The sequence below is a fragment of the Mobula hypostoma genome, chromosome 8 (genome assembly GCF_963921235.1).
Source record: "Mobula hypostoma chromosome 8, sMobHyp1.1, whole genome shotgun sequence".
Lineage (NCBI taxonomy): Eukaryota > Metazoa > Chordata > Chondrichthyes > Myliobatiformes > Myliobatidae > Mobula > Mobula hypostoma.
Genome location: NC_086104.1, coordinates 156,972,953 through 157,000,748, shown reverse-complemented (window position 1 = coordinate 157,000,748; position 27,796 = coordinate 156,972,953). Strand labels below are relative to the sequence as shown.

Here is a 27,796-nt window from a genome sequence, read left to right as displayed (position 1 = left end):
CCTACCCCACTGAGTTCCTCCAGCATCTAGATTCCAGGTCTGCAGCCTCTTGCATCTCCATTTGGAATCCTATGCTCTCTCAGCCACCTGGGCGTAAAAAGCACCTCCGACTCCAACAAGACCAATTGACAGGATTCGCATACATCACCTACACCACGACACCCACAAAGCCCATTCCACCATTCAATCAGATCATGGCCAATCTGTGTGCTAACTCCATAAGTTTCAAATATATCCATTCCCAACCAATGTTCCCTCTAATTTTTAGTCAGTGTGTGCAAAAATCTTACACTCTGCAAATTTTTTTTTCCTGTGACAAAAAGAAAAATGAATTCACACATGGCACAGTTTATGTAGGTTTATAAAATACATAAAACTGCACAGAATAACAGCAAAATAACATACATATTTAAGTCACTCAGTTATTTTTTCTCTCTCCTGTCTTTGGCATTTACCCATTCTTTGTAAACTCTATCTAGACCAATAGAACTTCCATCTAATTGATAGCTTTTGATTCTCATTAACATAACCCAATGACATTCACCTAAACGGTTTCTCAGCTTGTTTTTGAGTTGATTCATTAGGCTAAAACCTCGCTCACAGTCTGCACTAGATACAAGAAAGGTTCCCCCAATATCCATCAAGGTCGCAAAACTGTTCATTTTGAAGTACAAATGCCACCATTCCAGCAAAATTTGAAATCAGTTTGGATTTAATTTTTTTCTTGCACGGAAAATTTGAGATCATTAAACTGTCTAACTATTACAGTATTTTCAGCTAGAAAATCATGATATTTTAGACATAAGGCATTAACTTGTTCATCGTCAAATGTGAAGTCACAATCTGAAATTGCGGAGAAATCAAAAGCTGGCCATTCTTGTACCTCATCTTCAGGAAACCTTTCTTCGAAATGAACACAAAGACTATTTATAAAAGTCAACAGCGAACTTGTATCTACTGTGACGTTTTCTTCACGTTGTTGGCTTAGCAAAACTTTAACTTTGTCACTCCATGAAACACTGTCTCCCAGATACTGCTTTCTTATCTTGTTAATTTTGCCTCGCGCAAAATGAATCAATCGGTGTCAGGCCACCCTTTTGCAGAATCTTGCACAGTGCAGCCAGTTCATCAAAGACATCACTTAAAGCCTGTAAGGCTACTCTGTATGTGATGTTGATCAATTTCTTGTGACAATATTTAGCCGCGGGGTCATTTGACTGATCTTTTTCAATAAAAACTTAGTAAGCTATCTACGGGATTTGAAACAGATCTTTGTAAACTTTACGATATGAACACTGTCCGCCAAAGATGGCTGCCGCCGTGATGCAGCTGTACAAACCGGAACAGGAAAGGTGAGGTGACGCAAATTAGTGACGTGCATTGTGATATTTGAAAAACTGACTAACTAGTTAACAGAAACATCTAGCTAAAAGATTATTTTAAATAAGTATAATTATTAATTACTACATTATTTTGGGTAACTAACCTTTTGTGCGCACGTTAATTTCCCTTGTGCGCTGGTTGAAAAACGTGTTTGCGCGCACACACGTGCAAAGCTTAAAGGGAACATAGTTTCTAACCCTATCTTAACCAGTTCAGTCACACCAGATGTACGTTCTCTCCAACCTCAGCATGGACTACATCGGTGAAAGGGGCTGTTTCTGTGCTGTAGTCCTCTATCAGTCTACTCAGCACGTGCAATACTGTGAGCAGCTTCAGGACCCTTTTCTAAGAAAGGATGTACTGGCATTGAAGAACGTCCAGGAGGTTCCCAACAATGATCCTGTCGATGAAGGGGTTAACTTAACATAGTCATAGTCATAGTCATAGTCATAGTCATAGTCATACTTTATTGTTCCCGGGGGAAATTGGTTTTCGTTACAGTTGCACCATAAATAATAAATAGTAATAAAACCATAAATAGTTAAATAGTAATATGTAAATTATGCCAGGAAAGAAGTCCAGGACCAGCCTATTGGCTCAGGGTGTCCGACCCTCCAAGGGAGGAGTTGTAAAGTTTGATGGCCACAGGCAGGAATGACTTCCTATGTCGCTCTGTGTTGCATCTCGGTGGAATGAGTCTCTGGCGGAATGTACTCCTGTGCCCACCCAGTACATTATGTAGTGGATGGGAGACATTGTCCAAGATGGCATGCAACTTAGACAGCATCCTCTTTTCAGACACCACCGTCAGAGAGTCCAGTTCCATCCCCACAACATCACTGGGCTTACGAATGAGTTTGTTGATTCTGTTGGTGTCTGCTACCCTCAGCCTGCTGCCCCAGCACACAACAGCAAACATGGTAGCACTGGCCACCACAGACTCGTAGAACATCCTCAGCATCGTCCGGCAGATGTTAAAGGACCTCAGTCTCCTCAGGAAATAAGACAGCCTCAGTGTTCTTTGACCAGTCCAGTTTATTGTCAATTTGTATCCCCAGGTATTTGTAATCCTCCCCCATGTGCACACTGACCCCCTGGATGGAAACAGGGGTCACCGGTACCTTAGCTATATGAGGCGCATTTGATGGCTCTGTGCCTGTACTCACCAGAGTTTTGAAGAATGAGGGGGGGGATCTCAAATGAAACCTATCAAATACAGAAAGGGAACCATGAGGAAATCTGCAGATGCCGGAAATCCAGAGCGACTCAGCAGACCAGGCGGCATCTATGGAAGAGAGTAAACAGTCGAAGTTTTGGGTCAAGCTCCTTCATTAGAAATATGGAGAGGCTCAGATAGAGTGGAGGGGGAAAGGATGTTTCCTCTAGTGAGGGAATAGAGGACCAGAGGGCATGGCCTCAGAATAGAGGAGTGTGCCTGATCAGAGATGAGAAGGATTTTTCTTTTAGCCAGAGGGTGGTGAATCTGTGGAATTCATTGCCACAGATGGCTGTGGAGGCCAAGTTATTGGATCTATTTAAAATGGAAGTTGGTTGGTATTTAATTCTAAGGGTGTCAAAGGTTATGTGGAGAAGGCAGGAGAATGGGGTTAAGAAGGAAAATAAATCAGCTATGATTGAATGACGGAGCAGACTCGATGGGCCGAATAGTCTAATTCTATGCCTATGTCTTATGGTCTTATGAAGGGGTCTTTTCCTTCATTGGCCAACTCAGAACTGACTGAACTGGAAAATCATCTTCGATTCCAGAAGACCAACGGTGAAGGGAAGAGTGCTATGTCTGCAACCACGTATCAGCCAGACTCATGGAAAGACAGCAAATATCTTTCCCTAAAGGACACAATGAAGCAGACAGGCTTTCTTCAAAAACAAACCGATAAATTCACGGTCACTGTTACCGAAGCCAGCATTGTTTATTTCAGATGTTCTCGGCCAACTTAAAGTCAGACCTGCAGATCATCAGACCACTTAGAGTCACGGTCCTAGAAAACTACAGCACAGATACAGGCCCTGCTGTCCATCTAGTCAATGCCAAACCATTTAAATTTCCCATTCACATCAACCTGCACCGGGACCATCGCTCTCCATACCCCTCCTATCCATGTACTTATCCAAGCTTCGCTTAAACATTAGAATCGAGCTCGCACCAGCTCGTTCCACACTCTCACCTCCTCATGTTCCTCATTTCACCCTTAGCACATGACCTCTGGTTGTAGCCCCACCTAACCTCAGTGGAAAAAGCCTACTTGCATTTACCCTATCTATACCCCTCATAATTTTGTATACCTCTTTCAAATTTCCTCTTAATTTTCTATGATGCAAGAAATAAAGTCCTAACCAATTCAATCTTCCCTGGGTCTGAATCCTCCAGACCCAGCAACATCCTTGTAAATTTTCTCCGTGCTCTTTCACCTTGATTAGAGAGGGTGCTGAGGAGATTTACCAGGGTGCTACCCAGATTAGACAGCATGTAATATGAAGATAGGTTGAGTGAGCTGGGAGCTTTCTCTTTGGTGTGAAGAAGGATGACAGGTGACTTGACAGAGACGTATAAGATGGTAAGAGGTGTAGATAGAGTTGACAGACAGACTTTTCTCCAGGGCAGAAATGGCTAACACAAGAGGGCATAATTATAAGGTGATTGGAGGAAAGTGTAAGGGATGGGAGATGTCAGAGGTAGTTTTTTTTAAAGACTGGTGGTAAGTAGGGAGGTGGGGTAGACATATGTCTCTAGCAAAGGAGGTGTAAGGCACTCCTTCCCTCCGCTAGTCTGCAGGTCACCCTTGGGCAAGGTGTAGCACCTGCTTAGTCCCTCGATCAGGGTCACATGAAGTCACTGGAGCAGGTGGTGGATGGTCGTACGAGCAGCCGGTGCAGATCACAAGTCCTGGTTATGCAACCAATGACCCCAGGCAGACAATCTCTGAAGAGTATTGATAATGGCTGGGGTCACCCGTCTTGTAAAGACACTGCCCAGAAGAAGGCAATGGCAAACCACTTTGCCAGAAAAATTTGCCAAGAACCTTCATGGTTGGAAAGACTATGATTGCCCACGTCATACAACACGTACAAAAAGACGATGATGGTGGTGGGGGTAAGGGCATAGAACATGCTACCGGGGTGGTGGTAAGATGCAGAAGCACTAGGGCATTTCTGAGAAATAAGAACATGGATGATCGAAAAATGCAGGGCTGTGTGGGAGAAAAGGGTTAGATTGACCTTCGAGTAGGTTGAAAGGTCGACTGAAAACAGCATCCATCATCAGAGATCCCCACCACCCAGGTCATGCTCTCTTCTCGCTGCTGCCATCAGTAGAAGGTACAAGAGCCTCAGGACTCGCACCACCAGGTTCAAGAGCAGTTACTACCCCTCAACCATCAGACTCCTGAACAAAAGGGGATATACACTCTCTTGACCCATCATTAAAATGTTCCCACAACCAATGATCTCACCTTAAGGACTCTTTACCTTGTTATTTCATGCTGTCGTTGTTTATTGCTTTTTATTTATACTGGCATTTGTACAGCTTGTCGTCTTCCACGCTCTGGTTGATCTTCCATAGATCCTGCTACACTTACTATTCTATAGATCTGCTCAGAATGCCCACAGGAAGGTGAACCTTAGGGTTGTGTATGGTGTCATATATGTACTCTGATAATGAAATTTTCTTTGAATTTTGAACTGTTCTACGTCCTATAATTTCAAGGTGATTTTTGGAAACTATAGCAGGTATGTCAGAGGCACGTTAACTACACTAGGAGTGTTGGGTGGGTGGAAGTTTTAGATTGATCTTGGATAGGTTAGCGGCCAGCACAATATCGTGGGCTGAATGGTCTGTTCTACGCTCCATAGGCCTCTAGTATTCTGCTGACGTGGTAAATGAACCATGATGTCTGGTGCTGAAGAGCCTATTGAAACGTCTGTCAGGGTTCACACAAGAAAGACTGACCATCTGGTTGGGGGACTGGAGGGCTGCCAGCCCCCATATACATTTGTAGAGCAGAGAAGAAAGAGCACTGAGAGCTATTCTCCACGCCTCTGTTCTGGCAGAGAAGCAGGAACTATTCTTCTTGCCTCTGTTTTGGATTCTCCAAGTTGCAGATTACCCGATACAATGCTACAGTTGTTTGTAGCCGACACATTCCTTGCAAAAACCTTACTACCAGGCTGGGACAACTTTCAGCTGAGTCGGAATTTAATAATCTGACCTGTGCTTAAATATCCTAAGGGATCTGTACTCTGGCAGCTCAGTGCCTGTGAGATAAAGGTCACACTCTGCAGTATAGGTCGGTGTTGAAAAATTGAGATTAAAATTTGCTGTTAGAATAACCAGTAATTTTGTGTGTGTGTGTGTGTGTGTGTGTGTGTGTGTGTGTGTCGCATTCAATTACTTATGCTGCTGGGTTAATCAGGTTGGGATGGCGTGGTAGCCTAGCGATTAGCAATTGCTATTACAGTGGCATCAATCCGAGTTCATTACCCACCAACGTCAGAATCAGAATCAGGTTTAATATCACGTCGTGAAACTTGCCTTTGTGGCAGCAGTACAATGCAATACATAATAATAGAGAAAAAATTATGAATTACAGTAAGATCTATCTATATATAAATAATAGTTTAATTAAATAAGTAGTGCAATAGTGCAGAAACAGAAATTTTAAAAATAGTGAGGTAGTGCTCATCGGTTCAATGTCCATTCAGGAATCGGATGGCAGATGAGAATGACTTAGCCTCCACAGCGGCCCGTGGCAACGAATTCTACAGATTTGCCACTCTCTGGCTAAAGCAATTCCTCCTCATCTCCATTCTAAATGATGTCTCTCTATTCTGGTCCTAGACTCTCCCACCATCGGAAACATCCTGTCCACGACCACTCTATCGAGACCTTTCAACATTCCATAAGTTTCAACAATTACATCAACACTCATTCTTCTGAATTCCAGTGAATACGGGCCCACAGCCATCAAATGCTCCTTATATGACAAGCTGTTCAATCCTGGAATCATTTTCACAAATCTTCTTTGAACCCACTAAATAGTTTTATCTCTAAATAAACATAAAAATAACTGAAAGCTGAGATTGGGCGGGTTGCTGTCCAGTATTCTGTGACTGTCAAATTCACGGCACTTCCACTGATAGGTGGAATCAGGCAAGCTGCAGCTTTTCTTCAAGAATCAAAGGGGAAAAATGTGCAGCCAGGCACTGGAACGTGTGCTAGAGGAGCTAACAGCTGGGGCAGCACAGTAGTGTAGCGGTTACCATGAAACTTTACTGCGCCAGTGATTGGGGTTCAATTCCCACCATTGGCTGTGAGGAGTTGGTACGTTCTTCCCACAACCATGTGGGTTTCCTCCGGGTCCTCTGGTTTCCTCCTACATTTCAAAGACATGCAGTAAGCTGTGGGCATGCTACGTTGTCACCAGAAGCATGGTGAAACTCACAGGCTGCCCCCCCCCCCAAAACACATATTCAGACTATGTTGGTCTTTGACACAAAGGATGCATTTCACTGTATTTTCTGGTATTTCAATGTATATGTAACAAATTCAAAGTACATTTATTATCAAAGTATGTATACAGAATACAACTCTGAAATTCGTCCTCCCACAGGCAGCCACAGTGACAAAGAAACAGCATGTCGTTAATCTTCAAGATCTTGAATACTCTCAATAATCTTTAAGGTTAAGGTATGTAATGTAGGGATTTTATTTGGGCTGTCTCCCATTCTCCCACCATCTGTGAAGGAGGATGAGAGGTGATTTGACAGAGATGTGCAAGATGATAAGAGGCACAGACAAGTCTTCCCTCAGGGCAGAAATGGCTAATACAAAAAACACACTTTTAAGGTAATTGGGGGAATGCGTGTCTGTGGGGGGGGGGGATTGTCAAAGATTATGGGGAAAATGTCTGCCTTCTGTCCCCTTTCTTTCCAGTCCTGATGAAGGGTCTCAAACTGAAACATCAATTGTTTATTCCCCTCCACAGATGCTGACTGACCTGCTGAGTTCCTCCACCATTTTGTGTGTATTGCTCCAGTATATCAGAGGTAGTGTTTTTTTTTGAAAAACATGGAGAGTGTTAAGTGCAAGGAATGTACTGTAAGGGGTGGTGGCAGAGGCAGATACATTAGGGATATTTAAGATAGGTACATGGATGATTGAAAACCGGAGGATTTGTGGGAGGGAAGGGAATCAGAATCAGGTTTATTATCATTGACATGTATCGTGAAATTTGATGTTTCACAGCAGAGGTACAATGCAATACATAAAATATACTTTAGATTACAAACTTCATCATCAATTTGTGCTGTGACATCTGACGTAGGCAATCACGTTCTTTCCACGACCATGATTGTTCTTGGCAAATTTTTCTACAGAAGTGGTTTGCCATTGCCTTCTTCGAGGGCAGAGTCTTTACAAGACGGGTGAGCCCAGCCACTATCAATACTCTTCAGAGATTGTCTGCCTGATGTCAGTGGTCACATAACCAGGACTTGTGATCTGCACCGGCTGCTCACACAACCATCCACCACCTGCTCCCGTGGCTTCACATGACCCTAATCGGGGGCTAAGCAGGTGCTACACCTTGCCCGAGGGTGACCCGCAGGCTAGCGGAGGGAAGGAGCACCTTACACCTCTTTTAGTAGGGATGCATCTCTGATCCACCACCGATATAAATCACAATATAATTAAATAAGTAGTGCAGAAAGAGAGCAAAGGTAGCGTCCATCTGTTCATGGACTCATTGTCCATTCACAAATCTAGTGGCAGAGGGGAAGAACTATTCCTAAAATGTTGAGTGTGTGCCTTCAGGCTCCTGGACCTGCTCCCCGATGGCAGCAATTGAAAAGGGCATGTCCTGGGTGCTGAGGGTCCTTCATGAAGGATGCCACCTTCTTGAGGCATCGCCTTTTGAGGATGTCCTCATGGTGGGAGTCTCGTGCCCATGATGGAGCTAGGTGAGTCTACATGGCTGTACTGAGGCTGCTGAGGCTGTCTACAAGAAGGGTCAGAGCTGTCTCTATTTCCTGAGGAGACTGAGGTCCTTTAACATCTGCCGGATGATGCTGAGGATGTTCTACGAGTCTGTGGTGGCCAGTGCTATCATGTTTGCTGTTGTGTGCTGGGGCAGCAGGCTGAGGGTAGCAGACACCGACAGAATCAACAAACTCATTCGTAAGGCCAGTGATGTTGTGGGGATGGAACTGGACTCTCTCACGGTGGTGTCTGAAAAGAGGATGCCGTCCAAGTTGCATGCCATCTTGGACAATGTCTCCCATCCACTACATAATGTACTGGTTGGGCACAGGAGTACATTCAGCCAGAGACTCATTCCACCGAGATGCAACACAGAGCATCATAGGAAGTCATTCCTGCCTGTGGCCATCAAACTTTACAACTCCTCCCTTGGAGGCTCAGACACCCTGAGCCAATAGGCTGGTCCTGGACTTATTTCCTGGCATAATTTACATATTATTATTTAACTATTTATGGTTTTATTACTATTTATTATTTATGGTGCAACTGTAATGAAAACCAATTTCCCCCGGGATCAATAAAGTATGACTATGACTAAATCTCTGCAGCTTTTTCCAATCCTGTGCTTTGGTCCCTACATACCAGATGACGTGAACAGGTGAGGGCAAAGATAGAAGAAGAAGAAAGCTCTTAACTCCGAGTGGAGCCATCGGGACGCCATCATGACGGCGTCTTTTTAGAAGGCTTTCTTATTTTTACGAGGCCGAGTTGCTAGCTCGACGCTCAACCCAGCACGGATGGAAAGCGTGCAAGGGAGCCGGCTGGATTCAAACCCGGGAGCCTTTGCTCTGAAGTCTGGCGCTGATGCCACTACGCCACCAGCCAGCGAGGGCAAAGATGGAGTTGATTAAAAGATTAGCACAAAGTTGTGGGCCGAAGGGTATGTTCTGTGCTGTAATGTTCTATATTCTCAGCATTTCCCCTGACCCAGCACTAACACTCAACCCCTCTCTCAATCATTACTCCAGCGAGTGGGTAATCTAGGCTGATGTAGCACCAGCAGTTTGCCGCAAAACATTTCAAGTGAGATGTTAAACCAAGATACCATCCATCTCATCAGATCTGCTTAAGATATCTCTCAGCACCACTTGAAGAGGAATTTGCCCAGTGTCTTAATTGATAACTTTGCCAAAAATAACGTCACTGAAAAGTCTGGCTCAGTACTCTTTGTCGTAGAGTCATGTACATGGAATGCGTCTATAACATTTGTGCGCACAAACTCTCTGCATTACAGCAGAAACTAAATTATTATTTAGAGACACAGCGCATAACAGGCCTTGGGCTGCACCCTAGCCATATCACAGGACAATTTACAGTGACCAGTTAACCAGCTAATCTGTACAACTTTGGAACGTGGGAGGAAACCCTGTAAGCAGTGTGGAAGAACGTACAAGCTGCTTACAGACTGCGCTGGAATTGAACTCCGAACACAGGAACACCCTGCGCTCCAATAGCATTGTGCTAACTGCTTCGCTCTATATACTTGATTGCAAAGCAATTGGAATTCAGTGCTGAGTCCATTGTTGCTTGTCAGCTATAACAACGATCTGGATCATAATGTGACTAGCTGGGTCAGCAAATTTGCAGATGACACCAAGATTGGGGGTGGACAGGAAGAAAGATTGTCTAAGTTTGCAGTGGGGTCTGGACCAGATGGGAAAATAGGCTGAAAAATGGCAGATAGCATCTAATGCAGACAAGTGCGAGGTATTGCACTTTGGTAGGACCAACCCAGGTAGGTCTTACACAGTGAACTGCAGGGCACCGAGGAGTGTGGTGGAACAAAGGGATCTGGGAATACAGGTCAATAATTCATTGAAAGTGGCATCACAGCTAGATAGAATCGTAAAGAAAGCTTTTGGCACATTGGCCTACATAAATCAAAGTACTGATTACAGGCAATGGGATATTATGCTGAGGTTGTATAAGATGTTGGCGAGGCTGAATTTGGAGTATTGGGTGCAGTTTTGGTCACCTACCTACAGGAAAGAAGTAAGTAAGTTTGAAAGTGTACAGAAAAAACTTACAAGGATGTTGCCAGGACTGGAGGATCTGAATTATAAGAAAATACTGAATAGGTTAGGACTTTTTTTTCCTTAGAATGTAGAAGATTGAGGGGAGAACTGATAGGTGTACAAAATTATGAGGAGTATAGATAGGGTAAGTGCAAGCAGGCTTTTTCTGCTGAGACTAGATGGGACTATAGCTAGAGGTCATGTGTTAAGGGTGAAAGGTGAAAGGTTTAAGGGAACCTGAGGAGGAACTCCTTCACTCTCAGGTCCGTGAGAGTGTGGCATGATCTGCCACTGCAAGTGACGCATGTGAGCTCCATTTCAACGTTTAACAGAAGATTCAAAGGGTATATGGGTGGTAGGGGTACTTAGGGCCACGGTCCCAGTGCAGGTCAATGGTTACCTGGCCTCTAATTTCCTGTCTCTGCCTCCCTTCTTTAAGAGTGGAGTGACATCCGTGATTTTCCAGTCCTCTGCAACCATTCCAGAATCTAGTGATTCTTGAGAGATCATTACTAATGCACCCACAATCTCTTCAACCACCTCTCTCAGAACCTCAGAGTATAGTCTCTCTGGTCCAGTTGTCTTACTTACCTTCAGACATTTCAGCTTCTCAAACACCATCTCCTAACCTTTAAATCTAATCTTTTAGGTTTAGCATCTAATCCTTAAATCTTTAACCTATCAAAACTCCAGAAGAATTTTGTAAATTTCAAAGACTTGGAGAATTACCAAAACAGGTGGGAACTAGCATCCCAATTACCCTAAGTGCCAATTTGCTCATGCTCCGATTTCCCTAGATACGTAATACAACTGTGGTCAGGAATCAATGTGTCAACCCTCATTATCTGGGCACTTAATATTCTTCACGTATGTCATCAATTTTTATAACATCTGTATCCTTGGGGTAAACCTTGCAAATAAGAGAACCAACTTTTCTGAGAGCAGACGACCCTCTGATGTGCCAAAAAATACTTTTTATTTTATTTAAATTAAAATCCACACAGCTGCGATGAAAACACCACACTGACTATTGTTGGTTAGTTGAAAGCTTCGATGTGAGACAGGCGGCGGGGGGAAGCGGTGTTGCAGAGGAGTTTACCAGAACATTAGCAGGGATGTTCACTCATTTTGTGCCATGTCATATGACATGGGCGATCATGCTCTTTCTATGACTGTGATTGTTCTCGGCAAATGATCCCACCCATTATCAATACTCTTCAGAGATTGTCTGCCTGGTGTCAGTGGTCGCATAACCAGGACTTGTGATCTGCACCGGCTGCTCGTACGACCATCCACCACCTGCTCTCATGGCTTCACGTGACCCTGATCGGGGTGGGAGGGGGTAAGCAGGTGCTACACCTTGCCCAAGGGTGACCTGCAGGCTAGCGGAGGGAAGGAGCACCTCACACCTCCTTTGGTAGAGATGTCACCCATGATGGGATGAGGGATTTCATTTATGTGGAGAGGTTAAAGAAACTACCAACCCCCCCCCCCCCGTCTATTATTATGCCCTCTTTTTACTACTGCCATTGGGAAAAAGGTGCAGGAGTCTTAGGTCCCACACCACCAGGTTCAGGAACAGTTATAACCCCACAACCAACAGGTCCCATACCACCAGGTTCAGAAACAGTTACTACCCTTCAACCATCAGGTTCATGAACAGTTATTACCCCTCAACCATCAGGTCCCACCCCACCAGGTTCAGGAACAGTTATTACCCCTCAACCATCAGGTCCCACACCACCAGGTTTAGGAACAGTTATTACCTCTCAACCATCAGGTCCCACACCACCAGGTTCAGGAACAGTTATTACCCGTCAACCATCAGGTCCCACACTACCAGGTTCAGGAACAGTTACTACCCTACAACCACCAGGTCCCACACCACCAGGTTCAGGAACAGTTATTACCCCTCAACCATCAGGTCCCACACCACCAGGTTCAGGAACAGTTATTACCTCTCAACCATCAGGTCCCACACCACCATGTTCAGGAACAGTTATTACCCCTGAACCGTCAGGTCCCACACCACCAGGTTCAGGAACCGTTATTACCCCTCAGCCATCAGGTCCCACACCACCAGGTTCAGGAACAGTTATTACCTCTCAACCATCAGGTCCCACACCACCAGGTTCAGGAACAGTTATTACTCCTCAACCATCAGGTCCCACACCACCAGGTTCAGGAACAGTTATTACCCCTTAACCATCAGGTCCCACACCACCAGGTTCAGGAACAGTTATTACCCCTCAACCATCAGGTCCCACACCACCAGGTTCAGGAACAGTTATTACCCCTGAATCATCAGGCTCCTGAACCAGTGTGAGTAACTTCACTCACCTCAACACTGAACTGATTCCACAACATACAGACACATATTCCCCTCACGTCTCATATTCATGACTCCTATTCTCAGCATTATTTCTATTTTCAGTTTGTCTTTTGCCCATTGGTTGTTTGTCAGTCTTTGTTTCTGAATAGTTTTTCATAAATACTGCAGTATTTTTCCCTGTATGGGGCGGTATGGTATCGTGGCGGTTAGCTCAATTGCCTTACAACCCCAGCAATCAGTGAATGAGGTTCTATTCCTGCCCCTTCTGAAAAGAGTTTGTACGTTCTCCCCATCGCCAAGTGGGTTTCCTCTGGGTGCTCTGGTTTTTTCCCACATTCCAAAGTCGTACAGGTTAGGATTAGTCAGTCGGTGCCAGAGGCATTGTGGGCTGCCCACAGCATGATACTCTCCAATTTGATTTGACGCAAATGACACATTTCACTGTATGTTTCGATGTAAATAAACTAATTGCAGTTTACTGTCTTCACCTTAAATGCCTGCAAGGAAACAAATCCCAAGGTAGTATATGGTGACATATACCTATTTCTATTTGATAATAAATTTACTTTGAATGGTTGAAGCAGAGAGTTAATGTCTCGTGCTCTCAATACTGGAATCATCCAAAACATATTAAACATCTTTCGTATTATTGAGAGGAGCAAAAGTTTTGAAAGTGAGTCTGTACATTGTGGAAGTTATCCACACTGGTTCATGAGCCTAATAGTTGTAGGGTAATAACATCAAGTTCCTGCATCAGGAGGACACAGAAGTCCCACGTAAGCAACAGAACAATAAAGAACATGGAACAGTACAGTACAGGCCCACAATGTTGTGCCGAACTTTTAGCCTACTCTAAGATCAATCCAACACTTCTTTCCCACATAGCCCTCCACTTTTCTATCATCCATGCGTTCTTTTTAAATTAAGCCGTACCTCATGCATTGTAAATGTCTGTTTAGCACAGACTAGAGTAACACCGCAATCTTGTTGCCTTGAGCAATGACAGTAAAGTTCTACTCTATCCTATTCAAAGAGTATTCTGTAGATGGAATGAACTGTGGCTATGGTGTATTGGTACTGAGGAGAGAATGTTTAGGCTGGTATCTGGAACATCCATCACGTGCGCTGCTTCATTTAGGGTGTTGTCAACCTCATTGTTGGAATTCCCTTATCCTGGAAAGTTCAGGGTACTTAAAACTCCTGATTTGTGCCCTGAACTTGGAATGTAGAACCTCTGCTAACCTGCAGGTCACCCTTGGGCAAGGTGTAGCACCTGCTTAGCCCCCGATCAGGGTCACGTGAAGCCATGGGAGCAGGTGGTGGATGGCCGTACGAGCAGCTGGTGCAGATCACAAGTCCTGGTTATGTGACCACCGACACCAGGCAGACAATCTCTGCAGAGTATTGATAATGGCTGGGGTCACCCAACTTGTAAAGACACTGGCCAGAAGAAGGCAATGGCAAACCACTTCTGTAGAAACATTTGCCAAGAACAATCATGGTCACGGAAAGACCATGATCGCCCTCGTTATACAACACGGCACATAACCAACGAACAAAGATCAATCCAATAACCCTTCCTTCCTACATAGTCCTCTATTTTGTTATCATCCATGTGCCTATCTAATAGCCTCTTAAATGTTCCTAATATATCTCATAATAAATATCAGAGTGGAATTCAACCATTCAACCCATGGTGTCTGCTCCTGCATTCAATTATGGCTCAACTCCCCTTAACCCCTTTACCAATTAAGGTACAGCCACTGAACCCTGATAGAAACAAGTCATCCTTCATTCTCTAACACACAGAGCTGCAAACATGGAAAAGAGACAAGAAAAATTAACCTGGGTTTCTGCTCCCGACCATCTGCCCGTATATGAGAATGGGAGGGAGGAGATGGAATGGATTATTGCGCAGTAACAAGTCCACTTTGTACACCAAAGATCCAGCAGCCTGAAGTGGTTCACTAAGCTATAGAAGAAAATCACTTGCACCAGTGTCACATCCATTCAGCTTACCTAACCAAGCATGGAAGAGTTGTTGCTCAGCCTGGATGACACCCCCCATCCAGGCCATGCTCTTCTCTCGCTACTGCCATCTGGAACAAGGTACGTGAACCTTACATCCCACACCACGAGGCTCAAGGATATTAATTAACCTTCAACCATCAGGCTCCTGAACCAGTGTGGACAACTTCACCCACCTCAACGATGAACTGACTCCACAACCAACATATTATTCTCCGCAACTTCCGCCACCTCCAACGGGATCCCACCACTAAGCACATCTTTCCCTCCCCCCCTCTCTGCTTTCCGCAGGGATCGCTCCCTACGCGACTCCCTTGTCCATTCGTCCCCTCCATCCCTCCCCATTGATCTCCCTCCTGGCACTTATCCGTGTAAGCGGAACAAGTGCTACACATGCCCTTACACTTCCTCCCTTACCACCATTCAGGGCCCCAGACAGTCCTTCCAGGTGAGGCGACACTTCACCTGTGAGTCGGCTGGGGTGATAGACTGCGTCTGGTGCTCCCGATGTGGCCTTCTATATATTGGTGAGACCTGACGCAGACTGGGAGACCGCTTTGCTGAACACCTACGCTCTGTCCGCCAGAGAAAGCAGGATCTCCCAGTGGCCACACATTTTAATTCCACGTCCCATTCCCATTCTGACATGTCCATCCACGGCCTCCTCTACTTTAAAGATGAAGCCACACTCAGGTTGGAGGAACAACATCTTATATTCCGTCTGGGTAGCCTCCAACCTGATGGCATGAACATTGACTTCTCTAACTTCTGCTAGTGCCCCACCTCCCCCTAGTACCCCATCCATTATTTATTTTTATACACACATTCTTTCTCTCACTTTCCTTTTTCTCCCTCTGTCCCTCTGAATATACTCCTTGCCCATCCTCTGGGTTCCCCCCCCCCTTGTCTTTCTCCCTAGGCCTCCTGTCCCATGATCCTCTCGTATCCCCTTTTGCCTATCACCTGTCCAGCTCTTGGCTCCATCCCTCCCCCTCCTGTCTTCTTCTATCATTTTGCATCTCCCCCTCCCCCTCCCACTTTCAAATCTCTTACTAACTCTTCCTTCAGTTAGTCCTGACGAAGGGTCTCGGCCCGAAACATCGACTGAAACTCTTCCTAGAGATGCTGCCTGGCCTGCTGCGTTCACCAGCAACTTTGATGTGTGTTGTCCACAACCTACAGACTCACTTTCAAGGACTCGACAAGTCATGTTCTCAGGGTTATTTTGGAATCCCTTTATTTCCAAAATTTGTGCGTCATCTTTTGCAGATTGGTTATTTCTCAGTCTGTTAGTTTATGTACAGTGTTTATATAAATTCTATTGAGTTTCTTTATTTTCCTGTGAAGCCTGCAAAAAAATGAATCTCAAGGTAGAGTATGCTGACATAGACAGTACTGTGCAAAGTCTCACACACATATCTATACCTAGGGTGCCCAAGACTTTTGCACTGTACTATAATTTTATGTACTGCATTCTACAGCTGCCGCAAAAGAAAATCATGACGTGTGAGTGATGATAAACCTGATTCTGATATGGGTCTCTATTGTGGACTGAGAGTGGGAAGGGGGCAGGGAGAGGGGAGTCATGGTTGGGAAGAGGGGAGGGAGCAGGAAACACCAGAGAGACATTCTATAATGATTAATAAACCAATTGTCTGGAATCAAATTATCTTGCTAGGTGTCCCAGGGCTGGGTATCTGCACCCATGCCAACCCCCACCCCTGGCACCTCCTTCTCTTTCAGCTGTCCCAAACCCCTCCCCCAGCACGCCACCCTCACTATTCCCAGCATCCTTTGCTCCTACCAAATTTACAAACACACGTTGACGACACAAGACAGTGCAAGAGTCTTAGACACCCTAGCTATACATGTGTACCTTAGACCTTTGTACAGTCCTGTATGTAGTTTGAAAAGAAATTTACTTTGACTTAGACTTTCATTGAGTCATAAAAACCTGCAGGAAGGAAAATCACCATCACATACACGCACGTACATGCAGCTTACCTTCACCCTACCAAACATGAAAGGGTTAACACTTCTTCAGTGCATTTTCAACCAGCGATAAACCAACACCACAGGGATTTTGTTCAAACAGTGGCCACACCTGAATGCCTGCTCATTAATACAAGTATCTAATCAGCCAATCACATGGCAGCAACTCAAAGAATAAAAGGATGCAGACATGATCAAGAGGTTCAGTTGCTATTCAAACCAAATGTCAGAATGGGGAAGAAATATGATCTAAGTGACTTTGACTATGGAATGATTGTTGGTGTCAGATAGAGTGGTTTCCGCATCTCAGAAGTTGCTGATCTCCTGGAGTTCTCACACACAACAGCCTCTAGAGCAGTGGCTTCCAACCCGGGGTCCACAGACCCCTCAGTTAATGGTCAGGCTCATTGGCATAAAAAAGGTTGGGAACCCCTGCTCTAGAATTTACAGAGAATGGTGTGAACGACGACAAAAAAAAAATCCAGTGAGTGACACTTCTATGGGTGAAAACACCTCGTTAATGAGAGAGGTCAGAGGAGAATGGCCAGACTGGTTCAAGCTGACAGGAGGACGACAGTAACTCAAATGACCACATATTACAACAGCTCTGTGCAGAAGAGCATCTCTGAACACACAACACATCGAACCTTGAAGGAGTCAGGCTACAGCAGTGAACTGCCATGAACATATACTCAGTGGTTACTAGTTTCGGAAGGTACGTAATAAAGCTGTCATTGAGTGTAGATTTTATTTGAACTCTGAATGCACTTTTTAATAGCAGCAAACCAACACCACATGTGTTTTTTGGATATTGACATGTACATGTATTGACATTAAAATCAAGCATCCAATGGTTTCAACAGTTCAAATGGAGGGGAAGGTACCTGAGGAATGACCAAGCGTTTGGATTTTATGATTGTTTAAATCTACAATCCTGTCGATCTTGAATGATTTCAGATCATCTTCATCCAGTGCAATATCCCCGAGAAAGGCAGCTGCAAAGAGAAAGGACAATGGAAACTACATTAGAGCAGGCAAGGCTCTGGCAACAGTTAGTGTGACTGCTGGACTGCATTTACAGTCACATTGGAGGGAAAAAAAATCACAAGATCAAGGCCATTAACGTTCATTTGCCAAACTAAATGTTCAGTTTGTACTTACAACAGATCCTGGCATCATCTACTCACGTACAACCATAAGCTGAGCCAACAGCGGGCCACGCACCACCCATACAGTTACAACCTTCAGACCCAACACTCAGTGAGCGAGTTCATTGTTTCTCCAATTCTGCAGCACCCGGTGTCCCAGGAAGAGCGTATGATCCCGTTACAGCGGTGGGAAATGACCCGGTGTCACAGGAAGAGCGTATGATCTCGCTACAGCGGCGGGAAATGACCCGGTGTCCCAGGAAGAGCGTATGATCTCGTTACAGTGGCGGGAAATGACCCGGTGTCCCAGGAAGAGCGTATGATCTCGTTACAGCGGTGGAAAGTGACCCGGTGTCACAGGCACTGTATTAATGTCATGTTGACCTCTATGCTACCATGCTGCCTGAATTATTTGATCTGTATGAACAGATACAGTTCACTGTAGTTTCAAAGTACATATACAACCCTGAGACTCATTTCCTTGTGGGCATACTCAATAAATCTAGAGAACAATAACCTGAACAGGATCAATAAAAGACCACCCAGAGAGGGCATTCACAGTGCAGAAGGCAAGAAACTGCAAGTACAAAAGGAGAAAATAATAATAATAATAATAAATAAGTGACAAATATCGAAAACATGAGATGAATACTCCTTGAAAAAAACAAGGTTGTGGGAACATTTCAATGATGAGGCAAGTGAAGTTTATCCTCCTTGGTTCAAGAGCCTGGTGGCTGAGGGGGTAGTAACTGTTTCTGAACCTGATTCTTGTGGGTCCTGAGGCTCCTGTGGCTTCTTACCATTGGCAGCCGTGAGAAGAGAGCATGTCCTGGGTGGTTGTACCTCAGTACATATGACAATGATAAACCAATACATTCTCTATACAGTAATTGTATCAGCCATCTTTCACTCAGCTCAGGTACGATTAATGTAGAAGGTGAACAGAGGTCAAATCAGGTCCTCATTCTTACTTATAAATCACTTTTTCACTCTGGAACTTCACAATGCCTTTCAGCTTTGCAGCTTGTGTCAAACTCTCTGCCGAATTTTATCAACTGGAGGAACCTCTTGTCCATACGCCATCATTATCAGAATCAGGTTTAATTCCACCGGCATATGTCATGAAATTTGTTGTTTTGTGGCAGCAGTACAGTGCAATACATAATAATAGAGAAAAAAACTGTTAATTACAGTAAGTATATATATTAAATAGATAAAATAAATAAATAATGCAAAACTAAAAATTTAACAAGTAACACACATCAAAGTTGCTGGTGAACGCAGCAGGCCAGGCAGCATCTCTAGGATGTTGTTTGCATTTTTAAATTTAAAAAATAGGCAGGTTCAATCTCTAGGAAGAGGTACAGTCCACGTTTCGGGCTGAGACCCTTCGTCAGGACGAAGGGTCTCGGCCTGAAATGTCGACTGTACCTCTTCCTAGAGATGCTGCCTGACCTGCTGCGTTCACCAGCAAATTTGATGTGTGTTGCTTGAATTTCCAGCATCTGCAGATTTCCTCGTGGTTGCGTAGTCAGGTTCAATGTCCATTTACAAATCAGATGGCAGATGGGAAGAAGCTGTTTCTGAATTATTGAGGGTGTGCCTTCAGGCTCCTGTACCTCGTTTCCTGATGGCAGCAATGAGAAGAGGGCACATCCTGGGTACTGGGGGTCTTTAATGATGGATACAATCCTTTCTGAGGCAACTCTCCTTGAAGATGTCCTGGGTACTACAGAGGCTAGTGCTCATGATGGAGCTGACTAAGTTTACAACTCTCAGCAGCTTTCTTCGATCCTGTGCAGTAGCCCACCCCCACACTAGACAGTGATTCAGCCAGTTAGAATGCTCTCCGTGTACCATAATCCCATGGTTTGGAATTCTCTCTCAGAAATTCTCATAATGACCACCTCACAGCTTGTAATCTTTTGCACACTGGTTGAACGACCTGCTTGGGTGGTCTTTCATTGATTCTGTTATGGTTATTATTCTATAGCTTTAATGAGTTTACCCACAATCAAATGAATCTCAAGGTTGTGTGTGATGACTGTATGTACTTTGATAATAAATTTACTCTGAACCTCCTGCACGAACCTGACTCACTTCCAGTTGCAAAGATGGGCCTCTGTCTTTTTTTGTATGTTAAGAGTGGAAATTTTGTAGGAAGGCAGAGCTCAATCTGGAAGCAATAATTGAATTGGCTACGGTCAGGATTTAGCAGAATGATTATTGGAGACAGAAAATACAGTTATGTGAGGAAGTCAGCAAGATGAGTTTAGAATCAATACACTCTGCAAGCAAAGTACTGACAGTCAGAATAAACAGTAGGAATACGAGAAAGAAAATAATGTTACAATATTACATTAGTTCTATTAGGAACAACCAAGGAACTGATTGCAAACTTCAGTACAGAGAGACCAGAGATCCATGAGCCATTCTTCATCAGAGGATCAAAAGTGGAGGGGGTTAGCAACTTTAAATTCCTCGAAGTTACTATTTCAGACACCCTGTCCTGGACTCAGCACGTAAGTGCAATGCAGACGAAGCACCGCAGCACCTTTACTTCTTCAGGAGGGTGCAGAGGTTCGGCATGACACCTAAAACTTCGACAAACTTCTATCGATGTGGGAGAACGCACAAATTCCTTACAGGCAGTACCGGGAATTCCCATATCCCTTCACAACTCCTTGTCCCGGGAAAAACTTGTGTATGATAGATTAATCAGAGCGAGGCGGAGTCGGGAAGATAACCGTCGTGGATCGGCTCAGCCATGATCCAATGAGATAGGAGAAGACCAAGGGGCCGAATGGCCACGTCCAGACTCTGAAGTGTGGATAAGAGCTAGTGGCTGTAATTCTGACTCCCACCGCAGGACCTCACTTCACAAGTTTGGAAAAGCTTTAAGTTTTGTATTACCCCAACCACTACTAATATTTTACAGATGCTGGAGAGTTTAACATCTAGTTTCTCTAATTTTATTTGACTGATCCCTTTAGGCTGCCAGTTATTTCAGAGACAACATTTCTTAGCCACGTTCAACAATTCTGATTAAGGGTAAATGCTGGTGCACTGGTGCTGTGTTTTTATTTTTGCACAGTCTGAGATGAAGGAATTCAAATGAGAATCCGAGTCAGGTTTAATATCACTGGCAGAATACTGTGCAAAACTCTTTGACGCACAGATATAGGTGGCTGCCTGAGACTTTTGCACAGTACTGTAGCCGTCAACATGGAGCAGAGAGCAAGTTTGTAAATCTTGCAGGAGCAAAGGTGTTGGGAATGGTGAGGTGGAGCACCGCGGGAGGGGTGTGGACAGGTGGAAGAGAAGGAGTGTCAGGGGTGGGGGGTGGCGCAGGTGCAGACACACCCAGTCCTGAGACACCAGGCAAGGTCCTTTCATTCCAAACAATTGGTTTATTGATCATTACAGAATGTCTCTCTGGCATTCCCCTCTCCCTCCCCTTTTCCCAAATGTTTCCATAAGACCATAAGACAAAAGAGCAGAAGTAGGCCATTCAGCCCATCGAGTCTGCTCCACCATTTTATCATGAGCTGATCCATTTTCTCCTATTTAGTCCCATTCCCCCGCCTTCTCACCATAACCTTTGATGCCCTGGCTGCTCAGATACCTATCAATCTCTGCCTTAAATACACCCAATGACTTGGCCTCTACTGCCGCCCATGGCAACAAATTCCATAGATTCACCACCCTCTGACTAAAAAAATTTCTTCGCATTTCTGTTCTGAAAGGGCGCCCTTCAATCCTGAAGTCATGCCCTCTCGTACTAGACTCCCCCATCATGGGAAACAACTTTGCCACATCCACTCTGTCCATGCCTTTTAACATTCGAAATGTTTCTCTGAGGTCTCCCCTCATTCTTCTAAACTCCAAGGAATACAGTCCAAGAGCGGACAAACATTCCTCATATGTTAACCCTCTCATTCCCGGAATCATTCTAGTGAATCTTCTCTGTACCCTCTCCAACATCAGCACATCCTTTCTTAAATAAGGAGACCAAAACTGCCCACAGTACTCCAAGTGAGGTCTCACCAGCGCCTTATAGAGCCTCAACATCACATCCCTGCTCCTATACTCTATTCCTCTAGAAATGAATGCCAACATTGCATTCGCCTTCTTCACTATTGACTCAACCTGGAGGTTAACTTTAAGGGTATCCCGTACGAGGACTCCCAAGTCCCGATGCATCTCAGAACTTTGAATTCTTTCCCCATTTAAATAATAGTCTGCCCATTTATTTTTTCTGCCAAAGTGCATAACCATACACTTTCCAACATTGTACTTCATTTGCCATTTCTCTGCCCATTCTTCCAATCTATCCAAGTCTCTCTGCAGACTTTCCGTTTCCTCAGCACTACTGGCCCCTCCACCTATCTTCGTATCATCAGCAAACTTAGCCACAAAGCCATCTATTCCACAATCTAAATCGTTGATGTACAATGTAAAAAGAAGCGGCCCCAACACTGATCCCTGCGGAACACCACTGGTAACCGGCAGCCAACCAGAATAGGATTCCTTTATTCTCACTCTCTGTTTCCTGCCAATCAGCCAACGCTCTATCCACGTATGTAACTTTCCCGTAATTCCGTGGGCTCTTATCTTGCTAAGCAGCCTCATGTGTGGCACCTTGTCAAAGGCCTTCTGAAAATCCAAATATACAACATCCACTGCATCTCCCTTGTCTAGCCTACTGGTAGTTTCCTCAAAAAATTGTAATAGATTTGTCAGGCAGGATTTTCCTTTAAGGAATCCATGCTGAGTTCTGCCTATCTTGTCATATGCCTCCAGGTACTCTGTAACCTCATCCTTGACAATCGACTCCAACAACTTCCCAACCACGGATGTCAGGCTAACAGGTCTATAATTTCCTTTTTGCTTCCTTGCCCCCTTCTTAAATAGCAGAGTGACATTTGCAATCCTCCGGAACCATGCCAGAATCTATCGACTTTTGAAAGATCATCGCTAATGCCTCCGCAATCTCCACAGCTACTTCCTTCAGAACACGAAGGTGCATTCCATCTGGTCCTTGAGATTTATCTACCTTTGGCCTATTCAGCTTCCTGAGTACTTTCTCTGTCGTAATTGTGACTGCACACACTTCTTTTCCCTGCCACCCTTGAGTGTCCGGTATACTGCTGTCTTCCTCAGTGAAGACTGATGCAAAATACTTGTTCAGTTCCTCTGCCATCTCCTCATCTCCCATAACAATTTCTCCAGCATCATTTTCTATCGGTCCTATATCTACTCTCACCGGTCTTTTACTCTTTATATACTTGAAAAAGCTTTTAGTATCCTCTTCGATATTATTTGCTAGCTTCCTTTCATAGTTAATCTTTTCTCTCTTAATGACTTTCTTGGTTTCCTTTTGTAAGGTTTTAAAAACTTCCCAATCCTCTCTCTTCCCACTAATTTTTGCTTCCTTGTATGCCCTCTCTTTTGCTTTAACTTTGGCTTTGACTTCTCTTGTCAACCACGGTTGCATCCTTTTTCCACTCGAAAATTTCTTCTTTTTTGGAATATACCTGTCTTGCACATTCCTCATTTCTTGCGTAAACTCCAGCCACTGCTGCTCTGCTGTCTTTCCCACCAGTGTCTCTTTCCAGTCAACTTTGGCCAGTTTCTCTCTCATGCCACTGTAATTTCCTTTACTCCACTGAAATACTGACACATCAGATTTCGGCTTCTCTTTTTCTAATTTCACAGTGAACTCAATCATGTTATGATCACTGCCTCCTAAGGGTTCCTTCACCTCAATCTCTCCAATCACCTCCGGTTCATTACACAATACCCAATCCAGTACAGCCGATCCCCTAGTGGGCTCAACAACAAGTTCCCCTCTCCCTGCCCCCTTCCCACTCTCAGTCCACAACAGAGACCCACATCAGAAACAGGCTTATTGTCCCTCACATGTCATGAAATTTGTTTATTTTTGCTGCAGCAGTACAGTAAGATTACTACAGTACTGTGCAAAGCCTTAGGCACCCGAGCTCTATACACGTGCCTTAGGATTTTTGCACAGTACTGAACATGGTGAATAAAATTGATTGCTTATCTTTGAGACAGTGCCATGACGGATGGTGAGAAACGAGCAAGATGCTCCCAAAAAACCAATAGAAGCTTCCTGGCCACTCGAGAGAAAAAGTTATACATGAGCAAGTGGTGCAATTAACAGACCAGATAGAATGAAACTGCTGAACAAAAGGGTGCAGTGGATTGGAGGCAGCTGAAACTAACGCCCAATGTGCAAGATCAACTATTCTAATTCCAGAATAATTTAAATCTCACAAAGAAACAATGGGACTTAGTAGGAAGTGGGAAATTGTTACAGAGATGGTCTTCTCTTCAGTTTGGCATTATGATGTGCTTTAGAAATCATAATTAGTGGCTGTTTGTCGCTGGATGTCCAGTTAAAGATTAGTTTTGTTTGTTGCATGTACGTTTGTACATCAAAACCTCGAAACATACAGTAAAATGTGTTGTTTTGCATCCACACAAGTTGATAGGGCTCTTCAGAAGGCGTATGGTGTGTTGGCCATCATTAGTTGGGGGATTGAGTTCAAGGGCCGCGAGATAATGTTGCAGCTCTTTAAAGCTCTAGTCAGACCACGCGTGGAATATTGTGTTCAGATCTGGTCGCCTCATTATAGGAAGAATGTGGTGCAGAGGAGATTTACCAGGATGCTGCCGAGATTAGAGAGCAAGTTTTGGAAGGATAGTTTGAACGAGCTCGGGCTCTTCCCACAAACAAGAGAAAAACTGCAGATGTCAGAAATCCGAGGAACTCAGCAGGCTGTAACATCGACTGTACTTTTTTCCATAGATGCTGCCTGGCCTGCTGAGTTCCTCCAGCGTTTTGTGTGTGTTGCTTGGGCTTTTCCCTTTGGAGTGGAGGAGGATGAGAGGTAACTTGACAGAGGTGTACAAGATGATCAAATGGGCAGCCAGAGACCCTTTACCAGGTCAGAGATGGCTAATATGAGGGGGCATAATTTTAAGATGATTGGAGAGAAGTATGGGGGGAGAGGGGATGTCAGAGGTAAAATTTGAAGAAGAGCGGTGGGTGGATGGTTGTAGAGGTAATGCATTAGGGACACTTAAGGAACTCCTGATATGCACATGGTTGATGGAAAATGGTGAGCTATCTGGGAGGGAAATGTTATATTGATCTCAGAGCAGGTTAAAAGTTGGCATAACATTGGGGGCGGAAAGACCCGTACTGCGCTGTTATGTTCTATAATGTGGTTGAATACTCGCCGGAGATTGGAGTAATTATTATGAAAGTAATTTACCTTGATAAATTTATATTTGCATTGCCACCAAGTCTAATTATACTCTTTGTTTCCCAGTAGCTCCGAGAGGAAGCTGCCACCAGAGATGAAGGGCCTTCATTGCTGTCCTAAATGCCATCGGCGTAATGGACAGTAATCTTTTTTTAATCCAGTAGCAGAAGAGGGAAGAGTGTTAAATCCTGGCAACCTGGAATGATTACTTTGGCTAAAGTGATGGGAGACAGTACCCTTCTTTGCATTGGGACAGAACAAGCAGTGGATTCTGTAGGGACAGCTCAGATAGTAACTCTACAAACAGTGGGCTCTCTTCCCTTGTTAGGTCTCTGAATTATTGTTGTAGGTGTGTGGAACTTGTCCCACCTTTCCCACAGAGTAAGGTTTCAGTTCATTTGATATATGGAGACTTTCGGAAGCCGCTGTTACAGGTTTCACATGACCCAAGCCTGATTTAACTAACAGCCTCTTTTTTTTGTATTTTTACAGCTTTCTCTGCTCCCGATACACAATACAAAAGCAAGACTGTTTATTCCTCTCCATAGATGCTGTCGGACCTGCAGATTTCCTCCAGCATTTTGTGTGTGATACAAAATCAAGCTTGTGTTCCTTTAACCCTATTGAGGCTGATGTATTAAGAACATTTAGAGTCACAGAAAAGTATGGCACAGAAACAGGCCCTTCAGCCCATCTAGTCCATGCTGAGCCTTTTAAACTGCCTACTCCCATCGACCTGCACTGGGACCATAACCCTCCATACCCCCACTATCCATGTGCTGATCCAAATGATGAAATCGAGCTGGCATTCTCCACCTGCGCTGCTGAGTTTAAGAAACTCTTAGGCACACGGATGATAGAAAAATGGAGATCGGGTAGGCTAAAATGTTGACATTACATCATGGTCTGAAGGGCCTGTACTCTGTTGTAATGTTCTATTTTCTATCTGCAGAGGAAAGCACACATATACAGAATCAGAAATCAGAATTACATACGGGGGGGATGGGGGTAGGGGAGTAGGGGAGAGGGGGGAAGGAGGGAAGGGGGGAAGAGACCTGTATGTGTGTCCATACACATGGCAGGAGCGAAAGCTCTCTCTAGCTCGTTCAGGAGCGAGAGCCAGAGTGCCTCTGGCACGTCAAACTGTTGGGGTGAACAGAGGCCTGTGATGGACACTCGCTGATGGTGTCTTTGAGGGGCTTGCCATTCTTTACGTAACGGGTGGTGGGGGGCTGAATGCCGGTGAGGGAGGGGGAGGGGGAGGGTTGATTCTACTGCTGCTACTTGCGCATGGGAGGGGAGGGGGGCACTGGGGCCCTAACGTCTATCTGTCTTTCATTCTTTGCGGTTTTACTTCTGTTTGGTGGATGTCTGCGGAGCGGAAGGATTTCAGGTTGTATACTGTATACATTCTCTGATATCAAATGGAACCATTGAGCACTGAACAAATGACAAAAGGAGCAAGGACAAAGACATTTACCAACTGCAGACACAGCATCCATGGAAGACAGACTCCCACAAGGACAGTGCCTAAATATCGAACAGTCACACCCACTGCAGTGTGCAAAATAGACTTGATGAAGTCTTCAGCCTGCACACGTTGGAATGAGTTCAACTTTTTAAATCTTTACGTACTCAGTCTCACATTTTAAGGAAAATGAAGAAAATTAAATCAGAACATATAATCACTTGGCCATGTAACAGAGACTGTGCATTGCAGATTGCTGCAGGCAACAACAAAAAATGAATACTTTTCAAACCTCTATACCGCAGACTGTGAAATTGTTCCTCTGTAATTCTGCAAATACAAAAGGAACCCAAGATCTTTATCAAAGGGGAGTACATGCTGTGGTCTCCAGCACAAATCTGCACTGTGGATTAAACAGAATGTACTGGCCATTAAAAACTATATTGAACTTTTCATGTGCTTTTTAGCAAGAATTCTGTATTTTGTCACAGAAGGGGTAGGGAGATACTCTCTGTGTGAACTGTACTCAGTGGCCACTTCATTAGGTACATCTGTACACCTGCTTGTTAATGCAAATATCTAATCAGCCAATCATATGGCAGCAACTCAATGCATAAAAGCATGCAGACTTGGTCAAGAGATTCAGTTGTTGTTCAGACCAAACATCAGAATGGGGAAGAAATGTGATGTAAGTGACTTAGAGTGTTGGTGCCAGACAGGGTGGTTTGAGTCTCTCAGAAGTTGCTGATCTCCTGGGATTTTCACACACAACAGTCTCTAGAGTTTACAGAGAATGGTGTAAAAAATGTAAACATCCAGTGAGCAATAGTTCTGTGGGCAAAAACACCTTGTTAATGAGAGAGGTCAGAGGAGAATGACCAGACTGGTTCAAACTGACAGGAAGGCGACAGTAACTCAGACAACCACGTCGCAACAGTTGCACATAGAAGAGCATCTCTGTATGTGCAATATGTCAAACCTTGAAGTGGACGGGCTACAGCAGCAGAAGACCATGAACATACACTCAGTGGCCACTTTATTAGGCACAGTAAGTTCCTAATAAAGTCACCACTGTGTGTAT

At 44.4% G+C, this 27,796-nt stretch overlaps 1 protein-coding gene across 1 annotated transcript in view; it reads right to left on the bottom strand.

Moving 5' to 3' along the window:
- Window positions 1-27,796, bottom strand: part of LOC134351111 (bone morphogenetic protein 1-like) — a 273,809-nt gene that overhangs the window by 171,295 nt on the left and 74,718 nt on the right. Inside the window, exon 2 of the mRNA XM_063057200.1 lies at window positions 17,689-17,799. Coding sequence (XP_062913270.1) covers window positions 17,689-17,799 — 111 coding nt within the window. The remainder of the gene's footprint in view (window positions 1-17,688; window positions 17,800-27,796) is intronic.